Source organism: Microtus pennsylvanicus, chromosome 22 (genome assembly GCF_037038515.1).
Source record: "Microtus pennsylvanicus isolate mMicPen1 chromosome 22, mMicPen1.hap1, whole genome shotgun sequence".
NCBI classification, from domain to species: Eukaryota; Metazoa; Chordata; class Mammalia; order Rodentia; family Cricetidae; genus Microtus; species Microtus pennsylvanicus.
In genome coordinates this window covers 10,493,076-10,515,382 of record NC_134600.1, presented here as the reverse complement: position 1 = coordinate 10,515,382, position 22,307 = coordinate 10,493,076, and the positions used below count along the sequence as shown (strand labels likewise).

General features: G+C 40.7%; 1 protein-coding gene across 1 annotated transcript in view; it reads right to left on the bottom strand.

Annotated features, from left to right (window-relative positions):
• The window catches only part of Col5a2 (collagen type V alpha 2 chain), a 126,842-nt gene that overhangs the window by 24,350 nt on the left and 80,185 nt on the right, over positions 1–22,307 (bottom strand). Inside the window, exons 10-31 of the mRNA XM_075956527.1 lie at positions 21,777–21,830; positions 21,346–21,399; positions 20,574–20,627; positions 17,724–17,777; positions 16,722–16,775; positions 15,967–16,011; positions 15,477–15,530; positions 14,162–14,206; positions 13,461–13,514; positions 10,101–10,199; positions 9,754–9,798; positions 9,555–9,653; positions 8,399–8,452; positions 8,106–8,213; positions 5,830–5,883; positions 5,208–5,306; positions 4,702–4,755; positions 3,921–4,019; positions 3,761–3,814; positions 3,608–3,661; positions 2,648–2,701; positions 1,472–1,525 (exon numbers count right to left, since the gene is read on the bottom strand). Of these exons, the coding sequence (XP_075812642.1) occupies positions 1,472–1,525; positions 2,648–2,701; positions 3,608–3,661; positions 3,761–3,814; positions 3,921–4,019; positions 4,702–4,755; positions 5,208–5,306; positions 5,830–5,883; positions 8,106–8,213; positions 8,399–8,452; positions 9,555–9,653; positions 9,754–9,798; positions 10,101–10,199; positions 13,461–13,514; positions 14,162–14,206; positions 15,477–15,530; positions 15,967–16,011; positions 16,722–16,775; positions 17,724–17,777; positions 20,574–20,627; positions 21,346–21,399; positions 21,777–21,830 (1,395 nt within the window). The remainder of the gene's footprint in view (positions 1–1,471; positions 1,526–2,647; positions 2,702–3,607; positions 3,662–3,760; positions 3,815–3,920; positions 4,020–4,701; positions 4,756–5,207; positions 5,307–5,829; positions 5,884–8,105; positions 8,214–8,398; positions 8,453–9,554; positions 9,654–9,753; positions 9,799–10,100; positions 10,200–13,460; positions 13,515–14,161; positions 14,207–15,476; positions 15,531–15,966; positions 16,012–16,721; positions 16,776–17,723; positions 17,778–20,573; positions 20,628–21,345; positions 21,400–21,776; positions 21,831–22,307) is intronic.

The following is a 22,307-nucleotide window of genomic DNA, read 5'->3' as shown; positions in this document are numbered from 1 at the left end:
AAAATAGTTATAGCATCTTTTTTAAAATGGAGTATTGGGAAGGGTTTAAATAGAAGGAAAGCAACATACAAAAACACATATAGCCAGCCATTTCAACTAACTGAATTTCAATTATATTGAATCTAATATATGTGTGTATATAAACATTCTATATTTTATATATACATATATATATATATATATATATGGAGAGAGAGGAGAGAGAGAGAGAGAGAGAGAGAGAGAGAGAGAGAGAGAGAGAGAGAGAGAGAGAGAGAGAGAATAATTTTGGGACCAAAATAGCATCAAAGCTATTTCAAAACTTCTTCCTTTAAGAAGTTTGGGGAACCCTAACAGTGGGAACAGGATGTCTCTGACTCTTGTCTGCTCTTGGGATCCTCTTTCTCCTACTGGGTTGCCTCATCCAGCCGCGGTATGAGGGTTTGTATCTGGTTTTACTGTAACTTCGATGCCTTGCTCAGTGGCTATCCCTGGGAGGGCTGTTCAGAAGAAAGGAAAGATAAGTGGATGGGGGAAATGGGAGGTAGGGAGGAGGGACTGGAGGAAGTGGAGGGAGGGGAAGTTGTGGTTGAGATGTATTGAGAGAAGAACAATGATTTTTAAAAAAAAGATGAAAGCTTTATCAAGTCTGCTTCCAGATTTCTTTTCGGAAGTGTATTGTTCTCACTATGGCACCATGGTCCTGAAGCCCAAGTCGGCTGCATCACTTGCTACTTAACAGTCTTTTACCAGTTTTCCTATACTCTAAACATGACCAAATGAAGCTCACAGTAGAACTCCCTTCAATCTGGTCCCTGGTTCACACCCCCAAGTTTATCTCCACCACTTCGTCCTGTGCTCACACTTCTGACACTGCATTTTTACGGTGCCTTAAACTGCTCAGCAAGCATTTACGCTCGCCATTCCCACTTCCTGCAATATTTTTCCATCTTCTATCCTTCATATTTTATGTACAATATTATTTTTGGAAAGTCTTCCTATACCAAGAAGTCTATACATACAGTGTCTCCCCTGCTGTAGAGTTTGGATCACGCTGTTATTATACTGTTTTCCAATATCCTATCTCTTCTATTATTTGGAAATACAGAGTTCCATAGTCTGCAACCAACTGTCCAGCTGAGAAGGTGGTGTGCTTAACCGAGCCAAGAACACAGAATGCTGAGCAAATGTTTATTGAATGGTAATAAGAAAATTAATCACTTGAAGATAAAATAGCAAATCTATCTGCCATTAAATTCCTATATCAATTTCAGACCGTGAATCATGTAGTGATATTTTAGGCATAAAATATATAAGAAGCAAGTGAGTTGACTTCAAAGTGGAACTGAGGAAGTCACAAAACATCTGAGTTCCTTCACCGGTCATTGGACATAATCGAATCATTGAACAAAATTCCTAGGGCTTCACTCATCAAAGATGATATTATAATCTACCAACTTATAGTCTTGATGCTATTATTTCCAAAACTTACTTGATCACCTGGCTTTCCACCTTCCCCAGGAGGCCCTGGAGGCCCAGGCAGCCCCTAAAACGAGAGTGACAAATAAATCTCATGATTTACTGAAAGTCTTACCAGCTACCAAGCAAAATAGTTTACATTTTATACTTTATTTAACTCAAATACAAAAGACATTGCATGGACATATTAAGAAAAAGTTATGAAAACAGTGCCCAGATACATCAGGAAAGCCACCTATTACAAGGCACAGGGCATACCTGGCTTTTAAGGCTAGCTTCTTCTTTACACATACCACTTAAAAATTGGAATAAGAATATAATACAAGGCTCTTCCTGTTTGTTTTGTCTCTAGCACATTTTTTTCTTTTTTTTAAATTTATTTATTTATTAAAGATTTCAGTCTCTTCCCCGCCACCACCTCCCATTTCCCTCCCCCTCCCCCAATCAAGTCCCCCTCCCTCATCAGCCCAAAGAGCAATCAGGGTTCCCTGCCCTGTGGTAAATCCAAGGACCACCCACCTCCATCCAGGTCTAGTAAGGTGAGCATCCAAACTGCCTAGTCTCCCACAAAGTATTTGAACTGCTCGAATATTATTGGTAGAAGGTCTGATGTTTCCACAAACTGAATTTTTTAATGTCGCTAAATAATGTTTACTATATAGAAGCATTCTATGAACAAGTTTTAGTATCTATACCAATAAAATCAGGTAAGATTAAGCTTAATGAACCTGTTGAGATGTTGAGAACATTCTATTATCATTAATTTCTTACCAACTTTGTGGTTAATCATTTTGTTCAGAGGAAGGTTATTCCCTATCTTTGAGCAACAGTATTTAGTTACACACAACTATCCTCAAAGAAGATGATGTCTAAAAATTGGAGGACTCTGCCACATTCAAGATTGTATCATGGGCATGTATACATGCACACACATATTCTTATATATATATATATATATATATATATATATATATATATATATGGTCTCACGTTACAGTCTCGCCTGGCCTGGAACTTAATAGGTAGCACAGGCTGCCTGTGTGCTCAAAGCAACCCCTCAGACTCAGTCTCCCGACTGATAGGAGTGCAGGTTCAGCATTCACAACTGGCTACTTTCCATATTATATGTGTGTGTATGTATCTTTAAGAACAATTCATAGAATAAATGAAAATTTAAATTAATACATACCTGAAAACCAGTAGGGCCTGGAGGACCCTGCTCTCCTCTTTCCCCAGCTAGACCCTAAGAGCAAAAGTAAAAGAGAAAAGAAAAGCATCATAAATCCCACCAGACATTCATGTCTGTTTTCTGTTTACATGAACCAGGGGTGTTGATCTCTTTATATTTCTTCCAGACATCTGCTCTACATATTAGTCAGATAACACCCTAGTAATGAGTCACCAAATTGCATTGTTTTGAAGTCTTTCAAAGTGAAAAGCTTTCATTTAAAAAGCTAGTGAAGAAATTATAAAATGTTTTTTGGTTTTGTTGTGCTTTGTTTTTAATTCAAACACAGAAGGCCTAAAGCCAACTATATATAGACTATAGGAAAACCATTATTTCCTACATCCAGTTTAAAGGGTTGTATTTCTATTGACATTTTTGTCTATTCATTGTGATTTCAAATAGGACTATTAAAGCAATTTCAACATTCGAAAGGATACTTAAATGGCCCCACAAAAACTCAATATGTCAGAACATCTTTGATAAACAATTAAAACAAATTTAGGATGAAAACACAGAATCAAAATATGAACATCCTTTCTTTATACCTTTACAAAACCAACCAACTAAATAAATTTTTATAAGACACATTTTTATAATGTGGGTGGAATTCTGCATTTATACATTTAAATGAATACATTAAAATATTTTCAAACACTATTTTTGTCAGCTGATAAATTCTTCAACTACAGCATATAAGGGGTAACAACCTTTGCATTAGATACCCTTTTAGAGTTTAAAATGAGGTCAGTCTTTTTAACCAAGTAGGAGGGAGCAATACATCAGGGGAATAAAACAAAAAGACAACTGAAATTCACCTTCAGTCCCTTATTTCCTCATTCCCTTCCCTGAAACTCATTCATGAAAACCTTGGAGAAACACTGAGAAACTCAATGTACAAAGTCATCGAAGCAGGTCACATACCGGGGGCCCCACGGGGCCTGAAGGACCAACTTCTCCGTCTTTGCCAGGAGCCCCCTAGGATCACAAGGACATAACATTTCAGGTGAGGCCATTGGAATTTTGATGGCTTTATATCTTTTTTTTTTAATTCAATACCAGAAAATGGATGCCTACCCTTTGTCCCGGAACTCCAGCATTCCCCGCTTCTCCTGGTTTTCCAAGGTCACCCTAAAAGATACAGGGGCACTATTCTAAATTTGCTCAGTTGGAGCCTCCTGCACCTTCTCCAGCTGCGGGCTCCCGGGAACTGTTAAGCGCTGTTGGCTGTACTCACACTGCTACCTTTGGGGCCTGGAAGGCCCATGCTTCCAGGCTGCCCTCTGATGCCAACTGAGCCTGGAGGACCTGGGCGCCCATCTTCCCCGGGAGCACCCTGCAAAATTGACAGACAGCGGGCAGGTAAGATGAGTTCTAAGCACGGCTCTGTCCGCATTGCCACCTGACTTGGCTAACCATCAATATCATCTTAACTAAAAGTGAATTTCCTTATGTTTAGATGTTAGTGAGTGAGAACAGTCAGATAGGTGTTTGTTGTTTGGCTTGGTTTAACTTGTTTTGTTTTTATAAAGCTCTGAGGCACTTTGAACATTTAGAGCAGAAATTCGAATTTTGCTCCATTCATAAGCCTCCTTGCCACCATCTCCTGGCCCTCTCATGTTAAGGGGCAAGCCTTCCCTTCTTTCATCCTCTGTTTTGTGGTCATAAATATTTATACTTTCCCAGTTCACATTAAAGAAGAGATTCTGCATCCGGATGCATACGCTAACAAGTTATTTATTTCTAGAACATGGAAAAGTAGAAGGCCACCAGGGAAAGAGAACAATGTCAGACAAGTTTAGCAATATTAAAGGATATTATTTTACTGAATAAATTTCAATTTTAAACACCCAATTAAGAGAATTTAGCTTATATTTTGCTCAGTTTGAGAGTTCATAGATCCTAAGAAGCTGTTGCCATGGGGCACTTAAAAATGTAGTCATGGTCACTGTTGCCAGGATAAATAAATAACTTACACATATACTGAGAAGTGTTATGGAATTGCTCCAATTACTTACCAAAGGCCCAAGTTTTCCTTCAGGGCCTTGAACCCCAGGGTTTCCTGTCAGACCCTGACAAGGAAAATCGACTGTTAATTTGTTGCCAACAGCCACTGGTGGGAAGGCTTTAAACAGAACAGTGAAACTTTATTGTAACCAACTAAACAGAGGGGCAGTTTCACTGTTTGAATAAAACGTTAAATGACATTTTGTTAAATAGAATAAACAAGGTCAAACAGGTTATTTTTAGCATAAAAATTAGAAGTTGCAAAAATTTTACAAAGAGATACTGTTCCCATGAAGAGCAGGGACGCTATTTGTGGGTATGCATTTAAAATGGTCTGTACTTCATGTACAGATCAAAAATAGCATACCAGTGTTTGTAAAATAGCCCATATGCTATTGAAGTGATATGAAATGATGCTCTATGTTGTAAAGCAAGCTAAACATAAAAACAGGAAATGAAACTCCAATGAACACAGAAGTACTTGGATGTTGACAGCGTATAGCTACGGAGTTCTTACCCGAGCACCTGGCAGCCCAGGTTCACCTGGACGTCCTGGGTCTCCCTGACCTCCTTTAGGCCCCGAAGAACCTACAGGACCACGTTCTCCCTGAGCACCCTATTCCAAAAAAGACAGACAGGGCAGAGTTGAAACAAAGCCAGAAGACATTAAGTTCTTATTTCCCAAATACATATGAATATGCAACCATTTTGTCAGAGATTTGACAGCAATGCTTTTGAAAACAATGTCGTTGCACGTTTTGTTCTAACTTGTACCCACTGTGAAATGACCTTATCCAGTATTAAAGAAAGAAAGATGAAATCACTGCGTCACTCTAATAAGGGAAAAATTTTAGAGTTTAAATCTCATCTAAAGGTTACATCACCCAAACTAGAGCCCTAGAACCTTTTGTTCTCAGAAGTGACCCTTGAAAGTCTAGAAGCCAGGCCTCATTAATGCTAGTATTAATTTAAACAACCATCCATCTCCCAGGACCTCCTAGTACTAAAAAGTAAAAAAAATAGACAGGGCAGGTTTGGAGTTAAGCCAATACCTGCTTCTATAGCCCTTATGGGTATAGATTCCTGGGAGCCAGGGACACATGCCCATCCTGGAAATGTCAGCCTTGGTGTGATCTTACCTTTGGTCCAGGTAAACCATCAGACCCTGGAAAGCCACGATTGCCAGGAGCACCCTGCAATGAACCAAATGCAGTTCTGAGATCCTGTTGTTTATTGTGTGATATGACTAGTGAATAGATTTTACTTAAAACCTATTAGGTTTTCAGAGTCCTGATCAAGTTAGCCCAGCAAAAATAAATATAAAGAAAATAATCTTACTAGAAAAAATTAATTGGAAATTTGATGAAGATGAGTATTGAAACAAATATTCCAGAAAACGTCTAAAAAAAGTAATTTAAAAATAAACACAGGAAAAAAAAACTAGTATGTAGACCCAGGAAGCAAAATGACTATCTATAGTGACCAAAATGCCAGTGTTAGCATGCTTCATGTAATCTTATAGGAGAAGAAATCCTTGGATTTCACTACAACTGTACACGAACATATGATGATGACAGTCCCTTCCGGTTTATATATATATATATATACATGTATATATATAACATATATATAACAAATATATATATACATGTATATATAACATATATATAACAAATATATATATACATATATATATACATATATATATACCACACACCAACCTTTTCTACTCTTAAAACCACCTAGTCCTTTCTTGTCACCTCTGCTGTGACTGGGAGTGCCCTATCCCCCATGTTCAATCACAAGCATCTGTTCTATGCTATGCCAAACTGCTACCTTCTCAAACAAACCTATATCCTCCCTACCTACCCATCACCTGTCCCTGCTATACACCTGTCTCCTCCCCACCTACCCATCACCTGTCCCTGCTATACACCTGTCTCCTCCCCACCTCCCCATCACCTGTCCTTGTTATACACCTGTCTTCTTCCCACCTACCCATCACCTGTCCCTGTTATACACCGTCTCCTTCCCACCTACCCATCACCTGTCCCTGTTATACACCTGTCTCCTCCCCACCTACCCATCACCTATCCCTGTTATACACCTGTCTCCTCCCCACCTACCCACCACCTATCTGTTATTCACCTGTCCCCTCCACACCTACACATCACCTGTCCCTGTTATACACCTGTCTCCTCCCCACCTCCCCATCACCTGTCCCTGCTATACACCTGTCTCCTCCCCACCTCCCCATCACCTGTCCCTGTTATACACCTGTCTCCTCCCCACCTACCCATCACCTGTCCCTGTTATACACCTGTCTCCTCCCCACCTCCCCATCACCTGTCCCTGTTATACACCTGTCTCCTCCCCACCTCCCCACCACCTGTCCCTGTTATACACCTGTCTCCTCCCCACCTACCCACCACCTGTCCCTGTTATACACCTGTCTCCTCCCCACCTACCCATCACCTATCACTGTTATACACCTGTCTCCTCCCCACCTACCCATCACCTATCACTGTTATACACCTGTCTCCTCCCCACCTACCCATCACCTGTCCCTGTTATACACCTGTCTCCTCCCCACCTACCCATCACCTGTCCCTGTTATACACCTGTCTCCTCCCCACCTACCCATCACCTGTCCCTGCTATACACCTGTCTCCTCCCCATCTACCCATCACCTGTCCCTGCTATACACCTGTCTCCTCCACACCTACCCATCACCTATCACTGTTATACACCTGTCTCCTCCCCACCTACCCATCACCTATCACTGTTATACACCTGTCTCCTCCCCACCTCCCCATCACCTGTCCCTGCTATACACCTGTCTCCTCCCCACCTACCCATCACCTATCACTGTTATACACCTGTCTCCTCCCCACCTACCCATCACCTGTCCCTGCTATACACCTGTCTCCTCCCCACCTCCCCATCACCTGTCCCTGCTATACACCTGTCCCCTCCCCACCTCCCACCACCTGTCCCTGCTATACACCTGTCCCCTCCCCACCTCCCATCACCTACCACTGTTATTCTCCACCACTATCAATAATTTTTTATTTACCTGCCGACTTACTGTTTACCACCCAGTTAAGTAACCCTGTTCCCTACAACCCCATGAGGATAAGGACCCCAGGCGTCTTGTTTGCTGATGCACCCTGAGTACGTAAAGTTTCAGTATGCTTACACTAATCAGACAGTCAATGTTGAACAGATGTGTGAAGCTTAAAGAAATGCTTGGCTCTTTTGACATCGAGAGATAAATTCTGTAAACCCTGCAAGACCTCTTCATTGTCTCCTCATTTATTTATGTTTCCTTCCCAGTCACAAATTTACACCTGCAACCTCCCAAAACACACACACAGGAAAGGAGAGGAAAAATAAGTTTATTATTCAAATATACCCTTTCTCCCATTGGGCCTGGAGGACCAACTGTGCCTGGGTCACCTCGAGGACCTCGTTTGCCTTCTTCACCAGGTGGGCCTATGGGGCCTTGGACACCGTGTGGCCCCTATTAAGACAGAAACATGGGTTCCAGTAAGAGTCATTCATTAAGTTAAAGTGGGTCAACTCACCTAATTTGGTCAGCAAAAAGTTAAAGTATATTAAATAATTATTTTATGCCATTGCAAGTTTACATACGTGAAACATTTAAGCAATACGCCTCTAGACAACATTAGAATCATGAAGGCTTACTGGTTCCCCCTTTGGGCCAGCTTCTCCTTTGAAACCTGGAACTCCTGGATCACCCTAAAATAAAATATCAATAGTAGAAAGAAATAAAAATTAAGTGCAATGAATAGGCTCTTGAGTCTATGTCAAATTAGCACTAAAATGAAATGTAATAATTTTTGTGCATGTTCATGTGAAGTACATGTATGTACTTGTATGGGGGTGAATTGATACCTTTGCTCTTGTCTCCATCTCCCAAGCTCTAGGATTACAAGCACAGTCACTCATGCCCAGCATATACAGACATACATACACACACACACATACATACATACATACATACACACACATACATACATGCACACACATACTTACACATACATGCATGCACAAACATACATACATACATATACATACACGCATACATACACGCATACATACACACACATACATACATACATGCACACACACATACATACATGCACACACACATACATACATACACATACATATACACATACATACATACACACACATACATACATACACACATGCACACACATACATACATTAACATACATACACACACATACATACACGCACACACATACATGCACACACATACATACATACACACACATGCATACACATGCATACATACATGCACACACATACATACATACACATACATGCACACACATACATACATGCACAAACATACATACATACACATACATACACGCATACATACACGCATACATGCACACACATACATGCACACACACATACATACACATACATACACACATACATACATGCACACACATACATACATACACACACATACATACACACACATGCACACACCTACATACATTAACATACATGCACACACATACATACATGCACACACATACATGCACACACATACATACATACACATGCATACATACATGCACACACACATACACACATACACATACATGCACACACATACATACATGCACAAACATACATACATACATAGGAGTACATTAAAAAATAATAGAAAAAAGGCCATAAATTTGAAAGATAGCAAAGAGGGGTACATAGTAGGGCTTGGAGGAAAGAAAAGAAAAGGGAGAATGATGCAATTATACTAAAATCTGAAAACACTTATAAAAAGAATTTGAGACAATACCGGTTGTCCTCGGATTCCCTGAGGTCCAGTGCTGCCCTGAGGGCCAGGAGATCCAGGAGGTCCCGACAAGCCAGGAGGACCAGAGGTTCCAGCAGAGCCCTGCCAATGGCAAGGGTGACATGAGCATAGAACCTGCAGTAATCTAAAGCCAGGGATTGCTTCCCTTTGAAAACCACTGGACGGAAATGTGATGACTTACCGTGGGGCCTTTGGCACCAGGCGTACCGTCAGTTCCCACTGCACCCTGAAAAGTACATGAAGCACTTTTGTAAATATTAAGTTGTATCTGACACAGCTAACATAGTATTCAGATCATCTAAGGAGAGGCAGAAAAGTTGCAAACAAAAAAATTTACAATTATAGCAAAACAGTACTTTCATGGATAACCTTTTCTATTAGGTAGGTGAAGCAAGATGCATTGGCAGCTAAAGTGTGCTTTTTCTGAGTGTTAATTTAGAATTGATTATATTAAATAAATTCCATCTTCTGATGCTGTAATAAGTAAGCATCTTCCTGGGCTAGCTCCTAGGTGCTTGAGACACTTACAGGAAGACCATGAGAGCCAACTGGACCTGGGGGCCCAGTTTCACCTCTTTGCCCCTGAGGACCTTCAGGGCCTCGGGCCCCAGTAGGACCTGCCTCTCCCTAGAGGGATGGAAAAGAAAACATTAACTTAAGTGCTTCTCCCTAGAGGAAAGGAAAAGAAAATATTAAGTAAAATACTAGTATTGTTGTCTAAAGGTAATTGTATATTTGGGGCTTTTCATGTTAAATCTACAATCTGAAGCTACCATGAGCTTTATATTCAGTGGAAACCAGGGGGCTCCTTCAGCCAATAGCCCTTAAGAGACCACGCCCAAGTGGGCTTGTATCTTAAAGGCTATTGGCTGAAGGAGCAGAAGGAACTCCTGCAGCACCAGGCATCTGAATTCCAACCAAGAACCACACAATTAAGGCTTGATTGAAACACGGAAAACGACAGAAGATTTCTGAGTATCCCCACAATCTAACGCTCGCTATTTTATAGCTAAAATTTGTTACAGGACTCAGTAACTTTGAATGGATTAAACTCGCTGTAAAATTACACAAATTTCGCTCTACAATTTAGAGGCAAGAAATCCTTTCCTTTCTGTAGAAGCCATATAGAAAATCATGTTTCAGAGTAAAGAATATACTCTTGACTCATTAAACCTGCAGTTATTGACTTTCAGAGAATTAGTTGTTCAATAAAGAAGAAAACACTTGATTTTGAAGTGGCTAATAAACTTGTTAACGTCTAGCAATGTAAAAGAAAAAGTCAATGCATTAACAAAATAAATAATAGTTTCTCTTCTAGGAACTAGGAGCTATTAAAATGACAGCATGGACAGAGGAGCAAAGGGCCATGGCAACCTGTACTTCAGTCCAAGGTGAAGCAAGTACCAATCCAGCATCCTCAGATAACTTTTGATTGGTACAAGCCAATTTGGTATGAGTGTCTTTTATGCAATTTTGAGACACATTTTCACCAGAAGCTCTTCCTATGTTTCTCTAAAATTCAAGTTTGGTTCTATATTTTATCCTGCATATTCCTTAGAGGTATCCATATTTCTTTAGTGAAAACTGAAATTGTAAGATTTAGGGAGCTAATATATAGTAATAGAACATATTAAATTCCTTCCACTCTTAACTGAAATGCAAATGAATGGATGTTAAAACTGATCCATACATAGTCTTGGAGAAATAAGGACAACCAAGGACCCAGAAGTTTTATAATGAGGATGCAAAGATAGTCAAATAAATTCTGAGATATACCCAACATACTGCCTGTTTAAGTTTCATTAAGGGGGGATTCAACAGCCCCAGATGAGTCCTACTGGAACACAGGGGTACGGGGTAGTACCCCAAGTCTCTAGAGAAGCTATGTCGGCTGTAGGTGCAGTGAGGAGACACTACTTTCTGCTAGGGCACAGACCAAGGCATGGGGAGTGTTCTTTCATTATTTGCCTAGAGAGCACTCAGTTTGAGGGTGGGGAGTCTCCCTGGAAGCATGAAGGAATTTTGTATGTTTTAATAAGAGCATGAACGAGGACTGGGTCAAGAGCCAGTATTATTATTAAAGCTTGGACTTCAGGGCTGGGAGTGTATCACAGTGGAGGACACCTGCTCTAATAGCTCAGAAAAAAATGGGAAGGAGGGGAAGAAAAAGGAGGGGAGGGAGAAGAAGAGCCAATATTATGTAAGAGAAACAGGAAGCAGAAAGGAGTATGAGGAAAGGGAGCATGGGAAGGAAGGAGAAGGATGCAGGCTTCCAAGAGATCAGAGTCCTAAAGGAACAGATTCTCCATGAAAACAGAAACCAGTTACTTAAGACTTCAACTTAAAGCTCTCAGCCTGGAGAGTAACTTGACTAATTGATTCTCATATCTCAAAAAGTACTGAAAATGGCCGTTCCTTTCTATGTCTAAATTCACATTTAGTCTGAGAACAGTTCCTGACAGGAAGCAGGAACCTATGCTTTATTGGCTGGCCCAGCCCCCACGTTGAGCATTTATACAAATCATCACGCTGAATCCTGGACAGAATTCTTTTGGAAAATGAGGCACAGAGAAGTTCCTGAGGGGCCACAGATGCAGTCATGTTTGCAAGCTGAATGTCCTGAGGGAAACTTTTTTTTTTCAAGACCAAGAGAGTTACAGCTCCTGGAGCAAAGGGAAATCAGATCCTGAGGCTCACAAATCAGAATCAGAAGGAGTGCAATCTTATTGTCCTCCTACTGTAATCTTTGACTCTCTCCCAAAGAACTGAAAGTACAAACTGTGTCACAACACCCACTGAATGCCTTAATCCGTTCCCACATAGAACGCCAAGTGTCCTCCCTACTACCTTCTTTAAGGGCTTGTGCAGGGAGGGGCTGAGAGACGGCCAGCGTGTTGTGACAGGACAGCTTTTCTTGCTCTCGCAAGATTTAATTTATTTGGACTTCCTATTGCTTAAAACAGTCCGCTTTGATTATTTTCCACACTCTCTCCAAGAACGGAGTGTCCGCTCAGCTCAAAATTGTTCTTTCTTATCTTACAGCCATTTCAAAAATCTGTCTGTAGAGTTCAATTATATGGCTTTAAGTAGCTTTATCATATAACAGGTTTCATTTTTCCATTTTCTTTTTTGAATTCCCTTGCTTAAGGACCATGAACATACTACTCTAGGCTCTTTCTCTTGTTAAACATGACTAGCAAAAAAAAAGTAGTCAATAAATGAGTCCTAATTATATTCTGCTATACTCATAGATTGTTGCGTATCTGAATTGCCGTCAGAAAGACTTCAGCCATCCACAAATGGAAACAGATACAGAGACCCACAGTCAAACCTTAGGTGGACCTCAGGGAATCCTGTGGAAGAGGGGGAAGAAGGATTATGGGAGCCAGGGGGCCCAAGGACACCACAAGAAAATCCATAGAATCAACTAACCTGGGTACCTCGGAGCTCACAGAGCCTGAGCCTCCACTCAGAGAGCTTGTGCTTAGGATGACCTAGGCCCTTGGCATGTATGTTACAGTTGTGTAGCTTAGTCTTCTTGTAAGGCTAAGAGTGGGAACAGGGGCTGTGTCTCTAACTCTGTCACTAGCTTTTGGGACCCCATCCTCCTACTGGGTTGCCTTGTCAAGCCTCAATAGGAGAGGAGTTGCTGAGTCTTACTACAACTTGATATACTTTCTCTGGCTGATGTACATGGGAGACCTGTCCTTTTCTGAAGAGGAAAGAGGAAGAGTGAATAGGGGAAGGGACTGGGAGAAGATGAGAAGGGAGGGGAAACTGTGATTGGGCTGGGAAAAAAATCAATTAATCAATTAAAAGAAAGAACCCCCCCCAGACTCTTCAATTACTGAAATAGCCCCCACTTATCAAATGCTGTTACTATTTTACCTTCATTCCAGGATTTCCTGGAAAACCAGCAGAGCCAGGTATCCCAAGAGGACCCTACAAAAGGGAAATTGGCAAAGTAATTGCATATTTTTAATCATTATACAATGACATCATTTTTCTATTCAGAGGGTGTGAATCTGTATTTTTAACAGGTATGATCAATCTGCACATCATACTAAACAATGTAATTATGTTATAAGTATCATCCAGACATTCCTTAACGGTAAGTGTAACTGTGTGACCTATTACCCACCTGCCAATTCGGTCTTTTCATTAATATTTCCTTGAGTTCCTCATATTTTTTTTCATTTAACAATTCTATAGCTGGGAATAACCCTCCTGCCTTTTATGTATCAAATAACTCAAGATTTTATTTGGTAATTATTCCTTTTTAATTCTTTATTTACATCCTTCATATAGCGTAGGTTTAAACTATCCTCCCCTATGCTCTGTATTTCAAATTCACTATATTATATCATCGACTATAGTATTCCACACCTATATTAATTAATACATCAGTTTTCAAAAATAAGATCCGTGCTTGTCGTGTTTTTATTCCCTGTGTCTACAATACAGGGAGCATTCTGTAATTGCATACACAAACATAAATAAAACAATGGAGAAATAGATAAACAAATGTGAAAATATACAAATTGATAGTGGATCAATTAATTAGTTAATATGAAAATAACACAACTCACCATTGGTCCAGGTTTTCCAGGCATACCATGGGCACCTCGTTGTCCCTAATTTTTAAAAAAGAGAGAGAATTAAAAGAGGGAATTGTATCATTGACAGTAATTCATTTGTTTCCCGAACAGTTTACCATGAAAATATTGAAAAAAACATATTAAGGATGATTGATAACAAGTGCCACTGAACTAGTAGTGATAAAAAAACATGAGTTTATATAAAACAGATTATATATATATATATGCCTTTTTATAAGGTGGCAATAAACATATTTATCCTGTATCAGTAGAAAACAAACAGACAAACAAAAATCAATTAACCCTCAAGATTAAGGAAAGAAAACAGCACCAAAAATTCTCTTTACTTAACTGCATCACCCTATGTCATGTAAATTCTGATCCAAAGATAGTTTGAACATCCTGGCTTTCTTACTGAGCAGATTAACTCTGAAGACAAGTGCTTTTGAAAAATAAACAAGCAAAATAGCTAAGAGCACAGGAAGTACAAACAAAAAAATGAAGCTCGAGTTAAATCTGTGGGTCTCAGACAGGTCCCTGTCAGGATGGAGTCTCATGGAAGGGTCCCCTGAATCAGCTGAATCAGCACCTGCTGAGGGCTGCCTTCCGATTCTCCCTGGAGACTGCAGACTTCCCAGGCTGCCCTTTCTCTGGTCATGTCTACACAAGCTCCCTGGGTATTTACTGAGGTCTTTGCTGTCCTTGCAACACTACCCAGCTTCTCTCCAAGTCTACTTCCTTATTCCTATTTCATGGGCTTGCTTTTTAATGCATTCCCCCATCAATTTCTCATCAACAAGGCACAGCTTTCAAACTGTTGTCTAACAAAACGGACAGAAGACCCAGAGTCCACTGGTATCAAATAAGCCACAAGAAGGCAGACGTGGCGGGACATATTTTAAGCTGGATTCCTCGCTAGCCAGTTAGCATCCAATGGAGGTGGGATCATCCTCAGCTGGTAAGTGTTGTCTCCAACGGTGAACTGAGACAGCATACAGACTGAAGGAATGGGCTGAGCCTTCAAGAGCTGTCTCGGGCATTTGGAAAGGCTTAATGGGGACTAGACCAAAGGGTGGTGATGACTGAACCTGGGGGAGATGTGTTCTGAATTCTTCCCACAGCTTTCAGAATGTCAGGCCACACTGTCGAATATTTCAAACTTGAAGTGTGTTCCAAAATAAAAATAACCCAACCATAACGTTATATGCCCTGCAATTGCTCTCATTTAAAAAGCATATCTACTGAAGTGTAACTGAAAAATAGTTAAACATAGTTCTTATTAAGTATGTGATCCAGGTATACTTACAGGGGCACCCTGTGGCCCAAGTCTTCCTCTCTCTCCCGGCATTCCTCTTGGTCCCTACAAGTGACATAGAAAAAAGTCTCATGAGATAACTAATGTGAGTTTATGTGATGGTTTTATTTCACTGTCTCATCCAATTTAGACACAATATAAATAAAAATGAAAAAGACCTGAGAAATAAAAGAATTGATATTAAAAAGCAGTATTAAAATGTGAAAAATCTGTTTATCTATGGAGATGCAAATCCTGATACAAATAGAGGTCACACAACGTGGATTTAAAGGCTAAACAGAGGAGAGTAATTGTTTATGACCGTGCTATAGGAAAGCACTGAAATCCAGGAAGGGCCGACCTCCAAATGGAGAGCCGGCTTTCCCTTGACTGCTTTTTCTATCGGCTACCTTTCAGAATTATTTACTAGTGAATGCATTTTTATTTAAACATTTCCTTATTGCAATATGAAAAACAAAGAAATAAAGAATGTGAGGATTACCAGAGGGCCCATGGCACCCATCGGACCGGTGGGACCGGCTTCACCCTAAAACAAAGGAGAGAGCACATCACAGTGTGAGGAACTTCAGGACAGCTGCCAAAACGCTGCTCCATAAAGGCGAAATTTTGAAGGCACGGTTTCAAAAAAAGACATTTGAAAAGGGTGCTTCCAAAGGAAGAGCTCAGAATTTGCTTTTGCTATCTTTTCTTAAAATTAAACGAAAGATTAATTACCATAGAAATAAAGTCTAAAGCTGGGGATTTAAACAAGACTGACATAAACTGGCACTTCTGGTCAGGGGGCACTGACATGTCCAATATATCCCAAATAACATTTTACAGCACTAAAGGTAACTAGGTTAATTTTTGTAGGGAATTGAGAAATAAAAATTTTAAAACACATTTTCTATGCATATGTCTCACAGTGATGTTTTCCTCTTAAGAAAACCCTTGAAACTTCTGCGCTATATTCTCTACTTAAATGAAAAACCATCACTCTGGGAAAGAATGGCTAGAAGTCCCTGGGAAAGAGTGGAGTATCCAGGAAACTTTTTATTTACCTGGCTGTTTGTTTGTTTAAGTCCCTCTTTTTTCCATATATTACCTCTTTAAAGGTTGCCCACGGCAGCTGCACCGCTGCACAGAGTCAGGGTCAGTGTTGCCCACGGCAGCTGCACCGCTGCCCTGAGACAGGGTCAGTGATGCTCACGGCAGCCTAACTGCTGCAGTAAGTCAGGGTTAGTATGGAACAAATACCTTAGCACCAGTTGCTCCAACTTCACCTTTGGGGCCTTCAAGACCTTTGTGTCCCTGCAAAGAACAGTAGAAATTTATGAATATTTCTGGTTTTCTTCAGTTTTCGAAAGAATAAAAGAAGAGCCAAAAACACATTTATACACAGTGCCTTGTGGAAACAAGCTTTACAGGCAAAATAATCGCTCACTATTTTTCTAAACTTTGAATACTTTCATGAAATATATTAGAAAAAAATAAGATTTCACAAAAAATGTTCTCATCTTAAAGCATTGATCAACAAAAATATGACTTCCTAAAAAATTAAGCTATGCTATAAAAACATATACTGACCCTAGACGAATTACAGGGTTTATACTGTTTTAAAAGCTATATTCTTGGGTGCAGGTTGTCCTGGAACCATTCCCCAACAGACACCAAAAAAGTAAAGTAATTTGATAATGAGGACAGCAACATTCATTCTACTCAGAATTTCAATAGCTCAAAAAGTAACTCCCCAGTATAATGTAGCTGATGTTGGCCTTGCCTTTGGATGGAAGATAGAATGATCTCTACATTCCAATTCAGACACACGTATAGTAGAAGGCTGATGGTAGATTATATTTGTGTACACCATATTTAATAGCCAACTACTCATCATCTCCAGTTTAAAAAACTACTGTCTGCCCAGTTGTGCCCTTTCTGACCCAGTGTCCTCCACCTCAAGCAAGTCACTCACTGCCCTACAACATAATGATTCTCTCTTTCCCCAAGTGCATCCACTTTGTAGTCAAGGTCGTAAATCCAAGACTCTTCTTGCTCACCGTAGTACCATCTCACGTAACACAGCCTTTTTGTAATAGAATTATATGAAATTCCAAGGAAATGTATGGTATTTACAATTTCAGTAATGCAGATGAGTATTTCAAGGACAAGTATAAAGGCAGTTGGCACAGGGAATTGCCAAGGTTCTGATTGGTTTATCCCCGGGCCCCTCTCGGTAAAACAGAGAATAAGGCAACTTACTCTGTGACCTTTCAGGCCTGGGAGACCAGGAGCACCAGGGAAGCCTCGAGCGCCCTGTGGGAAAGGTACAGAGAAACATTGTGTACATTAATAAACCTTAATAAAAACAGAAAAATGGCTTAATATGCCTTTGCCCCAAGGCAGCCGACACATCTTTTTCACCCACATATTCAAGAGGAGGACAGGATACTTTTGCCTATTAAAATGTTACTGGGGTAATCAAAACTAGGAAAGCAAGCACCCTGTTAGAAATGGAAGAGCCCAACACACAAAGATGTGGGCTAAAGAGCCAGCTGCCCATTTGATGATACTTCACCCTCTGCTGACAAGGGACAATAAATAAACAAATAAACAAACAAACAAACATATTCATGGATCAACACGTGCAGTGTGTAAATTGACTAAGTCCAGGCATAGAGAAGAAACTTCAGGAGAGGAACCCGGGGGAACACATTGGCCTGTGTTCCACTGAGCTTCGTCTGGGTGGAGGAGGTGTCCTTGTATGTAGCAAGCCAAGGGCTTCGATCATTTCTACTGTCTGAATACGATCGTTTATTATGATCCAGACTTTTAGAAGTTAGGGTTCAGAGCAAGCTTTGGGAAATGAAGGCTGCTTGCAAAGTAAGTGAGCAGCTAAAATATCCGACAGAAAATCAGGAAATGCAAGGGTAGCTTTGTGTCCTGACTCAATTATGTCTGTGTTTCTGCTAATTCTGTGTCTCTTCTAGTCAAGCACATTAAAGCAAAAGAATAGAAATACAATCACAAGTGAAACCCGGTCGAAATGATATTAAGGCTTTTTCCATATAGTATTTTTCAGATGATAATGATCCAGTCACTCAGCCATGCTCTTATGTATTTGGTTTTGCATTGAATTCCCATGACCGCTGTCATTGGAAGGTTCTAGATCCTGATAGCACGGATTGGTGCTATCAACCAGCTCTCAGATTTCAACTGTGGTTATCAATCCTCAAATCCCTAGCACTTAGCCTTATGGTTCATTAGTGAGCAATCAGAAAATAATCATCAGCTTGACGACAAACTGAATTAAGATTTGAATGCCTCTAAGCCCAGTGGCTGTCACCAGTCCCTTCCAGCGCAGCTTCTCTTGTCCCCGTTCTTACACATATGGCAAAGTCCTTTCACTCCGCACACCATAGCCTTTACTCAATTTTACTAAATGAATAAATAAGCAACTAGACAAAAAAAATCAATTGATAAGATCAGAGCAATATTTTCTGTGACTTCTTGTAGGGAAAGTACCTTGGCGTTTTGAGACTACCACAGTAAGGATATACTACTCATCCCCAAAAACAATGAGGTATCACTAATTCCTCTGTGGATGCAACCATGCTTAGAAACTCTTTCATATCAATAAGTCCTTTAGAGGTTTTGGACCGGCATCCTCTCTCTCACACTGAGGTATAACTCCCTTAACATCGAACAAGCCAGTTAGTGCACACCCGTCCAAGCCTATGGGGGAATAGCTGAGCTGTTATTTCAAATAATTAGTTAACTTCAGCTTTGACGATCGCAGGGGAAATTCCTATGCAGTTACATATTCTAGTATGACAAGGAAATGAACTGGATGTTCTAATGCTCAAGAAGAATGCTCCTTCTGCTGACCCAGAGCTGTCATCAACAGCGTGAATGTGCGGGGTTGCGGTGAGCTTGCCCAGAGCATCTGCGCCGTCCTGGCAGGGTACCTCTCCTCCCCACGGAGATGCACGCTGTTAGCGCAGGCCATGGAGGAAAAGGACATCTTTCCGGGGTGCTAACCCTCACGCCTTTGCCTTATACCCCAGGAAGATAGGGGAGCAGAGGATAAATAGAGGAAGATGGGGATTGGTTTCATAATTAAAACTAAATCATCCTTAGAGCCCTATAAATCCCAGTTAAAGATCAACATCCCTCTGTTTAAAAAAAAAAAGATCTCAGTAATGAACCTCATCAATTTTTGGAAAGTAAAGAGAGAGTCATGCAGTATCAGGTGGCTGTATTAAGTGCAGAAACATTAGGGAATAACAGGAACGAAATGAAGGCACTGAGTTCAGCGAGGGGCTGCTGGGCGAGAGAAACTCTATGCACTGACATACTTGCGGAGGATTTTTGCTCCTTCGGTCTCTAATTCTCTCCATTCTGGTCTAGCACACCCTTAAAGAAGCTAAACAAAGCAACGTGGGGCCACAAACAGGCAGATTTGGAAGCCACTCAAGGTTCCGGATCTCCAAATCCGGTGGAGCGGGCTGACACGTGTGTTCCTTGAATGAGTTAAGGGAGAACGAAACAGCTGTGTTAGGGCAGCCTGGCCATGGATGCGTCTTCTGAGATTTTTACGCGTCTTCTGAGATTTTAGGACCCAGCCTACTAATAAAGGATTTCAGGCAACATTAGGACTTGGTGAGCAGCCAAAGGAGCAGCCTGTCCACAGTTTAGCCCCCAGCTGATTGAAAACACACACGAGGCAACAACCTCAAGCCGGTACTTCCGTTCGACGGGCTGCTATACAATAAAAATATTTGGAGATCAACAAAACTCAGGTGTTATGGATTATAAGTAGGTCACTTTGGTGACTTCTTAATTGTGGAAATTTTGAGTTTTGGGAGTATCCATGAGAGTTATAGTTATGACCCAATTGTTTGGCTCCAGGGTTTGCATCTGGCGCCAATACAATTCTGGGAACTGGGATTCACTGTAATGCTGGCAGAACGTCCCTCCACATCTGCATTTCGACAGAAGACGATAAGGCTTGGGTGTCTTCATTTACCCGGTGTCTAATACATGTGTGTACAATGCGCTGCAAGTTTCGCATTCTTTATTTTTGTGTCATTACATTGATCATGAACTTACCGGTGACCCTGAGAATCCCACTTCGCCGGTGTTGCCATTCCTTCCAGGTTCACCCTTTACAGGAAAAAGGGGGTGAGAAGTGTGGAGATTAAATACCCTTCTCTGAGATTGCATGATAAAGTGCAGATGGAAAAACCTGTACAGATTGATTTGTGTGTGTGTGTGTGTGTGTGTGTGTGTGTGTGTGTGTGTGTGTGTGTTATACTGCAAACAGTGTAGAAACAGAACCCAGGCTCGATTTCTGGTCACATTTAACCCTGCAATTCAGTTTATCATGCTTCTTTGGAGTTGCCAGGAAGAATAAATGGATGCAGAGCATCCTGCTCTGATCTAGCTGTTTTCAGAACATCACAATTTACATGCAGAGGGATGGGATACAGCTCGAAACAGAGACCCTGTTTATCATGCACAATACCCCAAGTTGATCCCTAACACAACAAAAATTAAAATAAGCATTTGTTATATGTTCAGGTTAACTCATCTTCCCAGTCTTCTAAAACACACACACACACACACACACACAAATTGTTTATTTTCAAAGATAAATCTCAATAAAAAAATCCTGGAGAATTCAGGAAAGATAATATCTAGTAATTTAACACTCTCATAATAAAGAGTCCTTTCAGGTTTTGGAGAACTTTAACCTGTGTCCTCAAGTTTAGAGTGGATTTGATGGGATGAGGTGATGAAAGGGAATCGGAGTGGAATTTTCGCTTGACCCATGCAGCTCACAGTTAGTGTCGTCTACACTCCAAAGCAATGGGAAACTTACATCTTCTCCAGGTTTCCCAGGGGGTCCCTCTGGTCCACGGGCACCAATTGGACCCTAAGAAGAAAGCAAAACAAAAACCATAGAATATTCACCTCCTCCTTCCAACGCTATTCAAATCCTATTGAGACAATGGAAAGATATATCAAACAGTATTACTAATGTTTTATTATTTGTATGTCTCAGATCTTGTGCTTGGCAATAGAGATGTTGAATTGCACAAATCTATGTATCCATACTTTGCACAACACTCAAGTTCCTGGGTTAAAATCCTGTGACTTGGAAACATAGAACTTAAGTATAACCCATAGCACAGGACCTCAGGGATCGTCATTTCTTGCTACCTTATTGTGGCCTAAGAGAACAAATACCCCACAACACCTCATAGAGGTAGAGCCCGAAGAAAAGGGCTGACACATTCATTCCACACTCACCATTGGTCCAGGCTCGCCAGGCTCACCGGGAGGTCCTGATGGCCCGACGCCACCCTAAAATTCAGAACGAGCGATAAATGAACCAAAGGAAAGAAGAATACCAAATTCTGCATTCTTAACAATGCATAGGGGGTTGCTCTCTGCCTCTTTCCAGGTATGGAATATCAAGGAAATTACTGAATCAGAATATAATGCAGTTTCCCAATCTCAAAAATCAGGTTAATATTAGGACTGGGTTTATTGGCCTATTTAGATAAAGAAGTCTTCAAATAAGGCTGGTGCAGAATGGGTACTCGATCAATAGTATTTAGCATCATCATCATCATCAACATCAACCACCTCTGTTCAGCAATGTAATGAAGTCAAGTCCATACAGCTGATCATGACAATAAGATGACCTCGACAGAGCTAAAGATGTTTCCTTTTGAAGCATTCTTAGCCAATGCCTATTAGATCATTACAAGGAGTCAAACAGTTCTACTTCATAGTTCTACTAGCATTTGATAGGTGTGGAAAGAAAGTATATAGTAT